This window comes from Amborella trichopoda, chromosome 3 (genome assembly GCF_054954075.1).
Source record: "Amborella trichopoda isolate Santa Cruz 75 chromosome 3, AtrichopodaSantaCruz75HAP2 v2.0, whole genome shotgun sequence".
Classification (NCBI taxonomy): domain Eukaryota; kingdom Viridiplantae; phylum Streptophyta; class Magnoliopsida; order Amborellales; family Amborellaceae; genus Amborella; species Amborella trichopoda.
The window spans coordinates 4,088,760-4,100,705 of record NC_142338.1 but is presented as its reverse complement, the minus strand read 5'-3'; the positions used below and the strand labels follow the sequence as shown (position 1 = coordinate 4,100,705).

Sequence of the window (11,946 nt, the reverse complement as noted above, 5' to 3'; positions counted from 1 at the left end):
CCTACTCATTGTACCTAACAATGAAAATAAAGGTAAAGATAAATAGTGCAAAAAATTAAAAGAAGTAAAAAAACAATATTCATGTGGTACCACACTGCCTACACTGTGGGGCCGCAATCCTGCTTTTCTATTAATTAGAAAATCAGTGCAAGCATGGAAGATACAAAAGTTTATAACCCTATTTTACAAGGCCCGAAACAAGATTCTTCTCTCTAGAATAATTACGAAGAGAGCTCACCATTTCTCCCTTTTCATTGCACATAATTTGTCTCCGACTAAACATCTTTCTGTAAAGAGAAGCACCTAGGGAGATACCCATGTAACACCCCTCTCCTAATAGTCTTAGGTTTCTTAAATCTGTGGGACTAATATGTGGGTATTACATCCCCACATGGTAGGAATTCTAACAAGAATACAAAACCTTCCATTAAATTATGAGATTTTAACTAATCCCCCAAATAATAGAAAACCCATGAAACATGGGCTTCACGGTATTAACATCTCCCATTTGAAGATGTATTTCGATTATAAATAATTAGTTCTAAAAGCTACCCGTCAGTTACTAATTATCAAGAAACCATAAACCTCAAGGAAGTCTTATACCAAGTGAACTTCCCCTATGAGCTTAGATTATCATTGGTTTGAATTTTATGCAATACTTTCACCTTCAACTACGTCATGAACAAAATGATACTGAACATCGATATGCTTAGTTTTATCATGGAGGGCTGGATTCCTTACTAAAAACAAGACACTCTGGTTATCACAATAAAGTGGTTTTCATTCTTGCGCAATTCAAAACTCACTAAATAACCTGTTTAGCCAAATTGCTTTTTTAGATGAATGAGTAAGTGACATATACTCGGTATTTGTAGAAGACAAAACCACTACAAACTGCAACTTCGATAACTAACTAACTGCACCACCTCCCTAAAACATACATAGTAGTAGACCTTTGTTTTATCCAAGTCCCTTGCAAAATTTGCATCAACATAATTGACGTCTTTTGAATTTATTTCACTATAGTAAATACCATAATCATAAGTTCCTTGCAAATAACAAAGGATCGATTTCATAGTAGTCAAGTTATCGTAACTAGGGTTAGCCAAGTATTTGCTGACAACCAACATTGTCATGATCACTTCGGAGTCTGCTTTGGTCTGGTCTAAAAAACGAAACAATTCGTTGCTTCGACTAATTCGGGGGAAGACTTCGAGGTTTTTTTCTATCTTTTAATTTTAAAATAGAAATTTTTATAATTTTATAATTTTTTTTTAAAAAAATATAATTAGAAATAAAGTTTTTACAAATGAAAAATATAAATATATAATATAAACTGACATTGAAATGACAGACAACATCCGATGACTTAATGTCGGTTGGCCTTTCGGGGAAACCTCACCGAAATATTCAAACTGTCATTCAATATATCATCCGAGTCCCAATATATTGTCTTAGTCCCAACTTATATCCCTCTAAACTTCATTAAGTTCGTATAAAGAATAAAAAACCAATCCGTGCACCATTGAAATTGTCTGTATCAGTACAAAGTCCAATCCTTATCATTATAACTAAAGCTTTTACCTTTTCAGTTAACACATATCAACATTATATGTCTCTTCTGCCGCAATACACAGATTTCAGTATAAAATGTTAAATTTTGGAGTCAAGGCATTTAATTATTCGCTTCTCTTTGATTGAGTGAGTAAAACCAAAGGCTTCGGCCCTATCGGCCAAAGCGAACCTAATTTAACAACAGAGCTCACAACTCTTACTGCTTGTGCCATGTTAGATCTGGTGCTAACCATAGCAAGCTTGAGGCTCGCTACTATTGACGAATACAATACTAGATATATCTATGTCTTATTTGTTACAATACTACGACATTATTTTGAAGACAACTTCATATGTGAAGGAAATGGTGTGCTAATTGGTTGACTAAAGTGCCACAGAACCCTCGCCACATAATTCTTTTGAGGTAACTAGATTTTCTTGTTGTTCCTGTCCTTAAGTACACTCATCCCAGTAATTTGATTAATGGCTCTCAAATCTTTCATATCAAATATTCTCCTTATTTGATCCTACAACAATCATGTCATCAACATACAATAACTAGATAATAAAATTGCCATTGGCATAACCATGAAAGTAACGTTAAAAATAAGTACAATAGTCAACTTCACATCTACAAAAATTCAAGAGCAACATGAAAGAATCAAATTGTTTGTACCATTACCTCGATGGTTATTTTAACCCTTGAGCCTACGAACCAAATTTTCTTCACCTTCCGCAATAAAACTCTTTGGTTGGGTCATAAAAATTGCTTCTTTCAAGACACTACATAAAAAAACAATTTTCACATCTAATTGTTCTAACTCTTAGTCAAGATTAACAGTTATAGCCAAAATAACTCTAATAATGGTCATGCACACAATATGAGATAAAATTTCATTAAAGTCAACCTCGACTTTTGAGTATAACCTTTCATAGACAATTGAGCTCTGTACCTTTCAACAACATTATTGAGATCTTTTTTCTTCTTAAAGACCCACCTATAACCAATTGCTTTTTGCCCCTCTTTGGATTCGATGAGGTTTATGTTTTATTTTTTCACAAGGCCTTCAACTCCTCTCCCATGAATGCTCTCTATTGACCTGCTTCATCGACCCTCCCCCATGCCTTACAATAAGAAATTGACTCACTGTCCTCTACGAGGAAAGCATAGGACAAGAATAATCATTAAGCCTTTTAGGAGCCTTTCTAGGTTTTACAAATCTTCTCAATTCAACACCACGTAAATATTCATTAAGCTCTTGGAATATTTCCGGCTCTTGGCCTTGAACACCATTTAACTGGTTCTCATGGGTCTAACAATAATCTTGTAGTCAATAGGATCCAACAATCAGTACTCCTTCGTACCATTTACATAGCCAAGAATAATACATTTTTTGGATTTTGCATCCAACATAGTTCTATTCTCCTTTAGAATCAAAGAGTATGTATCACATCGAAAAACGTGGAGGAAAAAATAATTAACAAGTTTACCAATCTAAACCTCATCTAGTGACTTGTTGTCCAAAGCAACAGTGCGAGACTCAAATTGTGGTGGAGGGCGATTCAATGAATGTTATTAGATGTGGTGGCCATGAGACAATTGATCCTTGGGCATGTAAACTATTATGGAAGGAGATTATGGATATGTGTAATCATCATCATAGCCTTTTTCTAATTAATTGAGGTCGGCTATATGAATTCATTCTGATCTATTAAAGATCATACCCTTAGTGAGGCCATAAGTCCCCACATCTTTTCGGATTACTTCCAACCACGTTCTTTTAATCCTACCCCTTGCCATTTCCAGTCCTTCCACTTGAAGATTACGGATATGTGTGGGATAATAAAAAAAATCCAACAATCCTAGTTTTTTGAAAGGACACAGTAAAAATATTGCTCTTTCCTTTTTGAGAGAATGTAGCAAGATGGAAAAGTAAATATTGCATGTAGCAAGATAAAAAACTATATATTGTACAATTGTATTACCATAGTGATTTATATACAGGCCCTAAAATGTTTTCTAAATACAAAATGCTCAGTTTATAGGTAGAAATTACAAAGAAGGTTGGTCAACTTGCTTATCTTTTTTTCCAAAATTGGCCCTTGATCGGAGGATGAAATCTTTGGTCCGAATTTTATTTTATTTTTTAGTTTTTTCATTAGTAAGGCAGTGGCCCAAGTTTTCGGGTAGTGCCCTACTAACAAAAAAAATTAAAATTTAGTCTGGGGATGTCTACGGATTGAGGGACAATTTTGGAAAAAAAAAAAAAAAAAAAAAGTTGACTAACCTTTTTTGTAATTTCCACCAATAAATGGTGCATTTTGTATTTTAGAAAAAAAATTAGGATCCATCTGTAAAACTCTATATATAATGAAAGAGCGACCGCATTTGTGTGGAGGACAGTTCTTTATAGGTGTTGTGAGAGTGCTTTTGAAAATGTACATAGGGAAAGGAATGTAAAGGCATATGCTTCGCCAAAGAGAGGTGTAGAGTGTAATATATATATATATATATATATATATATATATATATATATATATAGATAGATAGATAGAAAGAACGATTTTTTTACATAAGAGGGTGCAATCTGTGAGGGCTTAAAGAGAAAAGAGGATTTATAGTGTGAAACTCTAAAGCATGAGCTGTGTTGCCTTGGTACTAGTTGTAGATCAGTGTGGCTATTTGGTAGTCCACATTGGTCGAGAAAATCGAAAGTCTTCTTTTGTTCGATCAAATCCATATGGTACGGTTGTAAAAAAAAAAAAAAAGAAAAAGGAAAAAAAAAAAAAAAAGAAGGAGAAGAAGAAGAAGAAGAAGTAGTGAGAGACGGTAATCCATTAAAAAAAAACGCAATCCACAAAAAGAGAGAGAACAAGTTTATCGTCCGAACACACGAGAGAGTAGGCTAAAAAAGAGAGAGAGAGAGCAATTTATGAGGAGAGAGAGAAAGATTGATCATGTGATTACAATATGAGGGGAGAGAGAGAAAGATGATTTCCTCTCGTTTTTTATGAGAGTGAGATTCGGACAGAAGATAGTCTATTTCCGTGTAGCACTCATGGGAAGCAAAGGGTTCCACTATGGTTTGAAATTTTCTACAAATAAATGGCTCGAGAAACGGACATGGAAACCCCACGTTGAATGTTCTCCTCATAATTTTTCTTGCTAAATATTTCTTACAAACCACTACTCTGGCCAAGTGGGCCCAGTACCCTTGCAGTTGGGCTTAGTACTGTAGCAGAAAAAAATTAAAAACTTTCAAAAATTAAAAAATATATGTTTAAAGTAAAATTAAGCAAAACACATCAAAATAAAGTTAAAAAATGAGTAAAAAATAGATATTAAAAAATCAACTTTTAACTGAGGGTATTTTTTAAATAATCTACAAAAGATGAAAAAGATGTAAAAATTAGTATTTATGGTCAAAATATTTTTCAATCTTTATAAAAATGATAAAAAACATATTACAAATAAATTCTTTATTTTTTAAAAAGAATAGTTCCTTCGACTTCGTTTCTCACCAATCGTATTATCTATTTTTACTTTCTCTTCCCGCTTGCTTCCATTGCGATAATTTCTTTATCACAGTATCTCTCTAACCATTACCACACAAATATCTTTATCGACTCTCTCTCTCTGTCTACTCTTTATCACGTTATAATAGCTGTCAAATTTTACCGTATCTTTTGTCTAAAACCCAAGTGCAAAATGCCTTTCATGTGGCTTAAGGGTAGCAATAAGCCGTGCTTGGCCTAAGCCAATCTTGGCCCTGGCTGGCCTTTGTCCCGATAGGGCTACCCCAAACCCGGCTTCGCCCTGCTAAGGTCGGCCTCGGTCCGCATCAAAAACAAAAACAAATGAAAAAAAAAAAAAACAAAAACAAGAAGGTTGAGTCGGGTTTAACTCAGGGCCCTGCCCTAGCCAGGCCCTCAAACAGCCCAGGCCTTACTTTTTTAGGGCCTGACCGACAGGGCCGGTTGGCCCATTATGAGCCCAGCATGTAGCGTTCCTCTAAGTCACTGCCCATTTACTCATTAATTATTTATAACTCCATACTACTTGAGGCATATACCATCCCAGTTGTTGAGGGAAAAGGCTATATAAAACCCAATCCGTTCTCAATGCTCATGAATCAAACATTGTTTTTGGTTATTTGCACGATGCATTTTTTATTTTTTATTACTTTTAATATATTTTTTATCTAGTCGTAGTTTTGATGCGGCAAAGTTTGCATATGCAGAAATGTGGGCCTCTTAATAAATTTATTTTTAAGACGAATTTTAAAACTTAATTTTTAAAATCATGTAATATCTTACATGGAGATCATAAATATGAAAAAGTAAATAAATTTTAAACACTACAAATAATAATTCTAATAAACAAATATTTATACGGTTAGTTTGCATTGTTTTTAGATGGAACGCTTACTAGCATCCATCTTTAATATGGATGCTTTACACTTTTTGGACCATATGTGTAGAAATGCTGTCCAGCCTGAGGGAAAGAGTTTTCCAAAAAATATATATTTATACATGTGCTGAATCCAAAATTAATCACGCGTATATTTCATCTGTTAAGCTTTGACCCTCACAAAGATCATAAAGACGCTGAGAACCTCCCCTGTTCTTCTATAACTGATGTTAGCTCTCAAAGCAGAGAGAGAGAGAGAGAGAGAGAGAGTCTTTGTTGTTAGAGAGAGAGAGAGAGAGAGAGAGAGAGAGTGAAATGGGCCCTTCCTTTGAAGCAGAGCATGTTCTTCCCGTCGATTTTAGGCCAAAGCTGGAGAAAGTCATTCACCTCGAAGAAACTCCGGTGATTGACTTCTCCGTCATCCATTCGCCAGAATGTGGCAACCTAGAGAGCCTTCTTTCTCAACTGAGAAAAGCATGGAAAGAGTGGGATTTCTTTGTTATTGTTAACCATGGCTTACCTCCTGAGCTATATGAAAATCTGAAGAAAGTAATGACAAAGTTTTCAGCTTTGCTATATGAGGAGAAGAAGAAGACAGCCAGAGATGTAGATAACCCTCTGGGATATCACGATAAGGACCACACTAAGAAAACCAGGGATTGGGTTGAGGTTTTTGATTATGTTGTGAAGGAGGGTATTGACATTCCTGCAAATCTGGAGCCTGATTGCAAGGAAACTGTGGCCTCAAAACCCCGAGGAGTTTCAGTAAGAATCTCTCTCTCTCTCTCTCTCTCTCTCTCTCTCCGCCCGAAGTTTAAGAATTAAGGATTATTCAAAGTTCTAACCAGTTCTGAAAACACTTTCCCATTTGGGTAAGGCTGATCCGGTTCAGACTTCTCAAGGGATTGTTCCATTTTTTGGCCGATCCATCTTTTAAAACATTGATTAAAAGTGGGGATGAAGTTTTGATTGATTCAGAGCATAAAAATGGGGCAATCCCTTGAGCATTGGGGGAGAATTTTTTTCTTTTCCTATTTTTAATGGTGGCTAGAGTGGAGTGGAGTCAGTGAATTCTGAAGGGATTTTGATGATTCGTCCTTCGAAATCACCATGGTGGAGTGGAGTCGAACCTTATCCAATCTTAGTCCTCGTTTAAGATTATGAAGCTTTCATCTAAATAACCTTCTTTTTCTCTGTTACAGGAAAGCATGCGAGGCCTACGGTCGAGAAACAACGAAACTGGCATTCAAGGTGCTAGAGACCATTGCTCTGGCTCTTGGATTGCCGGCCGATCGCTTTGATCCATACTTTGAAGAGACAATGACCATTGTTCGCTTAAACCACTACCCTCCTTGCCCCTCACCTGAGCTAGCCTTGGGTAAAGGTCCGCATGTTGATACCAGTGCTTTCACCCTACTCTCCACTGATGAGGTTAGCGGATTAGAAGTGAGGCGTAAATCCGATGGCGAGTGGCTTCGGGTCAGCCCCACACTTAACTCCTTCATCTTTGTGCCAGGAGACGCCTTCCAGGTATAATGAAAAACCCCAAGTTTCTTTTTTACTTTTTTTTTTTGGGTAGTTTGACGATAGGAATCGAACTTGAGACGTATCATTGTTTGACATTAACTGCTGATTTCTCAAGCCCGAGACCGAGACCAACTCCTGTCGTCGTTCGAATTCACCCACTTGTTTTTAAACTTGGAATTCATTTCAATCTTTTTGGGTACGTTTGTTTTGTGGGAAAAAACTTTGTGAGGAAAGTCTCTCTTGAATGACTACTGCTTTCCCATGTTTATTTTCTAGGAAAGCAGAGTATAATATAATCGCCGATAAAGCATTTTCCAACTATGCTGTTCCCAAGTTGATGAGAAAGCACTTTTCCGTTAAAATATTTTCCCAAGGTGATGGGAAAGCTCCTTTTGGATAAAAAAACGCACCACTCGAAAAAAAATGATAGTCTTCTTAAAACAAAACTCAAAATGCCTTGTTGGGATTTCCAGCCTTTTGCTCTTTAGTCAATGTTCTTACAAGCAAATGGCTGTGGTGTGTGAAAATTTTTGCAGGTTTGGACAAATGACCAGTATAATGGGTTGTTGCATCGGGTGGTGCTGAACTCCCAACAGGGGAGGTTCTCCTTTATCACTTTGTTTACAGTTACACCATCCTATCATGCAATTGTGGAGCCTCTTGAAGGACTGGTTCATGAGGAAGATCCCCCCAAGTATAGGCCATTCAAGTGGGGAGAGTATCTCATCACTAGGAGTCTCAACAATTACATGAAGTTGGACAAGCCTGTTCTTCAAATAAGTGCCTACAAGATTAGAGATTAGCCCACTTTCCCCTATGAATCAATTACGAGTCCGAATCTATCTCTAGTGTCCGAATCTATGGAGTATCGGTTAATGATGTGTCCTATCGTACTCGCCTACGGTCTTAAATAACATAATGGTGATTTCTATTTTTCTGCTTTATTTCATTGTGTTTTTTCTTCTAGCCCTTTGTTTGGAAGAAGTTTATATAACGTGTCTACCTTTTAGATAAAAGTAAGGTGCACCTCAAAATCCATCGGGAAATGCTTTTTCAACATTGGAAAGCCTTTCAGCTGATCATCTTAATATCAAGATATATGGACATAAAAAAAAAGAAATTTTTTTTTTTTCAACTCTTAAAAACATTACATCTTGTAACATATTATATAGACAATCTATTTTCAAGATTTTTTCAAGTGTTTTTAGTTTGTCATGATCCACACTATTTTTTAAGCTTTTAAATTTAATAATTAGGTGTGGAAACAAATTTTTTCATGCCATCATAAAATTTTTTGGTAGAACTACATCTTCTAGCCGGTTTAGAAAGTACACCTTACTTTAATTGGTTACGATGGAGACCTTATATATATGTTATTGTATAGATACGTATCATACCATATTATCCATACGATACATATCCATACGCTAACAATATAAACTACACCCTGCCATTACGCTTCATTGTAAGGGCAAGGATTCAACAACGCATTGACAATGCTAACTAAAGGTTAATAATCCAAGGGAGCAAAATTTCTCCAAAATATACGAATTTAAAAAGGAAAGAGTTAGCGAGGCCCAGGCATTCCGATAACATGTAAAGAGTCACTCCATATCCCATTAGAAAATTTAGCTTTGACATATGGAAAGTCTCAACCTCAATTGTTATGTATGTGGAATCTATGGATTTCAAATCTAGGTATATTTTATCTAAACTCTACATTTTCAAGTGTTTTCAGATCTTTGAGATCTACACCATGTTTGGAGCTTCAACTTTTTGTAATCCGGACGTTTTCAAGCCATTATAAGGTTTTCCAACAAAGGATCTACATTTTTTAGGAGGTTTCGAGGTGTGGTTTTACTTTTTTATCACAAAACCTAGGCCTCATATTAACCTAATGTATACAAATAAAAATTAATATTTAACAATCTTAATTTTGTTCTTAAAAAGTCAACATTATTAAGATTTGGTTTTTGAATGCATGTATCCACTTTCCTCCCTAGTTTTGTTAAGAGACTGAATACCATGAAACCATTTATCTTTATTACAAGAAAATCACAATTGCTCTTATCCATTAGATGTCAAATTGGATGATTTGGGGTGTGTCATGCGTAGAGGATAAAAAAACAAGGTTTGAGAAAAATAACAAAAAGAGAAATAGTACAGAAAATTAAAAGAGAATGACACAATGAGTTATATGGTTCGGCAAAATTGCCTACGGGGTAGCAACATTCTCTTTAACTAATAAAAAAAATACCATGCAAGCATGAAGAATACAAAGATTTACAAACTCTCCCAATGCCCTAAAACAGAGTTTTTATCTCATCAAAACACCCACCCAAAGGCTTAAGGAACTTACCCTCTTTTGTTGCATCTTATTTCCTTATGTTAAAGATAACTAGATTACTAAGTGAAAGATATTTAATGAATTTTGTCCGATGCAATGTTGTTCAAAACAAATATTTTTTTAATGTAATAAAATGTTTTACCATGCTCATTTATTTAGGAGTGTATCAATTAATTTAGGGTATGGTTTGCATAAGGCATCCTTATCAAACAACCAAAGAGAAGGCACCACCAAACCTGCCAGAAGATATATTTCCAATGCCATAAATTCTTAGGATATTTTGAAAATCTATTTTCACTCCTGATTGTGAAAAATCATCTTTTATTTTATGATTTTTTTTTTTTTTTAAGAAGATTTAATAAAAAATATTTTTTTGGCTATGTAATATTAAAATTCAGAAAAGACGTAAAAGCATGCTTTCCACATAATTCCAGGGGACCACTTTGGGACTTTTAGTAGACAGAATTTTGGGTTCTGAGCTTGAATTCAGCCCCTGAATAGGTTTTAGGGGTTGCTTTTAGGTGGTTATTGGTGGAGACTGAGTTTGATAGGCCTTGGTGGATGCTAAAATGTTTACATCCAAAATTACGGCTAGAAAGAACATATCTTCCTCCACCTTAGTATGTGAAGAATTAAATTAGCAGGATAAGATAGAAATAGGGTCCCCATCAAATTACAGACCCTATGGGACCCTAAGGGGTTGCATTTGACTTTCTTTCTACAGTCCACTGGCCGCACTGGCTAAAGTTTCACCAAAAATTGAAAAGAAAATGTAGAAATAATTTAAAAAATGGGGATTTTTGGAAGACATTGGAAATGGAGAAAGGTTCGCAAATGAAACAAATAAAAGGATAAAGAAGAGAAATGTGGGTTTAGTAAACCCAGCCCACCAGTTCGACACCTAATGTTGGGGCCTCAGAAAGACGCAGTACGAGGTAACTGCTCCCATAGTCTTCCACAATCCTTGAGCCAGGAAGGCTTTCTGTTGGAGTTGGAATGCGATTGAAAAGGGCTCGGAGGCTTGAGTACCTTAGTCTAGTGTCCATGTAATACACCATAGACTCAACTGGAGGGATTTTTGAGTTGCTAATATTTTAGAGGTATCTAGGACTTCAGGTTTTAAGGGGTAAAACAATGAACAACGTTGCGAAACCCTAGAATTCTAACCATAAAATTGAGGTTTGAAGTGGTATCTATAGTGTCTAGGGCTTGTATCTGACTCATTCTCACCTAATGCATTTAAAAACCCCATAAAAAAAGCGTGTGTTTGACTTGACCAAGTGGCAGCTCAATCCGAGCCATCCATATACCTATGATGTGAATCACATACTTGATGATGAGCTTTGTGTCTCTAACAGTGTGCTTTGCGGGGGAATGGGGGTAAGGTCGTGGTGGTAGCACTCATACTTTAGTCATTACGTTGTGGTTTCCATTCTCACTACTATCACCACCTTATTAACACCTTCAAAAAAGTAATCCCTAATCTACTTGAAAAAATGGGTAAGGCTTGTCTTTCCAACTAAATTACCCCAAAAAAAAAAATTGCGCTTTGCGGTGTTCATGGGTGGTGGGCCCGGATTGAGATGGTTCCTTCTCCTACTTCTTTTTTGGTTGTTTCTTGGGATTTTGAGGCATTTTTTTGGGTTTTTGGTACTTGTTTATTATATAATTTTATTTTAAGAGCTTTTTGATTATTATTATTTTTATTCATTTTAAAAGAGTTACCAGGTCAAACATAGGGTTTGGGCAATTAGGAGAGTGGCTAAATCGTGATCATGTTGGAGGTCTCCTAATTTATGTTTGGCTTTCGTTTAGAAGGTTTAGAGTTGGTTACTGGGAAGTTCTTTAACCTAATTTCAGAAGTTTTTACTAATGATCTGGGCTAATTTTTAAAGTCTTCGTCCACTAAGTCGGTTTAAGGCTATCTAATTAGGGTTTCACTAAGGGTCTTCTTATTGTATTTTTAGTTGTTTTTTAGAGTGCATGGAGTATGGGATGTAGTGCTGTATGGATTAATAGGCTTGTATGGTCCATTGTGTAGTTTAGGGTAGGAAAAGGATATTTTAGGTGGACAAAAACCGGGTTTTAGGTCCCGGGTAGGTCTAGG

The 11,946-nt window shown here is 35.8% G+C and overlaps 2 protein-coding genes across 2 annotated transcripts; both read left to right on the top strand.

The window, feature by feature from the left end:
• The first annotated feature begins 6,212 nt into the window (after positions 1-6,212).
• LOC148782689 (1-aminocyclopropane-1-carboxylate oxidase 5-like) lies at positions 6,213-8,436 on the top strand. The gene is made up of 3 exons (XM_088862913.1): positions 6,213-6,730; positions 7,168-7,495; positions 8,029-8,436. The coding sequence occupies exons 1-2, from the start codon at positions 6,281-6,283 to the stop codon at positions 7,264-7,266; spliced, it is 549 nt and encodes a 182-aa protein (XP_088719039.1). The 5' UTR covers positions 6,213-6,280; the 3' UTR covers positions 7,267-7,495; positions 8,029-8,436.
• On the top strand, positions 7,286-8,295 carry LOC148782690 (protein DMR6-LIKE OXYGENASE 2-like). Its single transcript, XM_088862593.1, has 2 exons — positions 7,286-7,495; positions 8,029-8,295. The coding sequence occupies exons 1-2, from the start codon at positions 7,286-7,288 to the stop codon at positions 8,293-8,295; spliced, it is 477 nt and encodes a 158-aa protein (XP_088718719.1).
• Positions 8,437-11,946: the final 3,510 nt, after the last annotated feature.

Coding starts and splice junctions, on each gene's coding strand:
- LOC148782690 (XM_088862593.1), top strand. CDS start 7,286: ATGACCATTGTTCGCTTAAACCACTACCCTCCTTGCCCCTCACCTGAG. Junction 7,496..8,028: donor TGCCAGGAGACGCCTTCCAG/GTATAATGAAAA, acceptor AAATTTTTGCAG/GTTTGGACAAATGACCAGTA.
- LOC148782689 (XM_088862913.1), top strand. CDS start 6,281: ATGGGCCCTTCCTTTGAAGCAGAGCATGTTCTTCCCGTCGATTTTAGG. Junction 6,731..7,167: donor CAAAACCCCGAGGAGTTTCA/GTAAGAATCTCT, acceptor TCTCTGTTACAG/GAAAGCATGCGAGGCCTACG.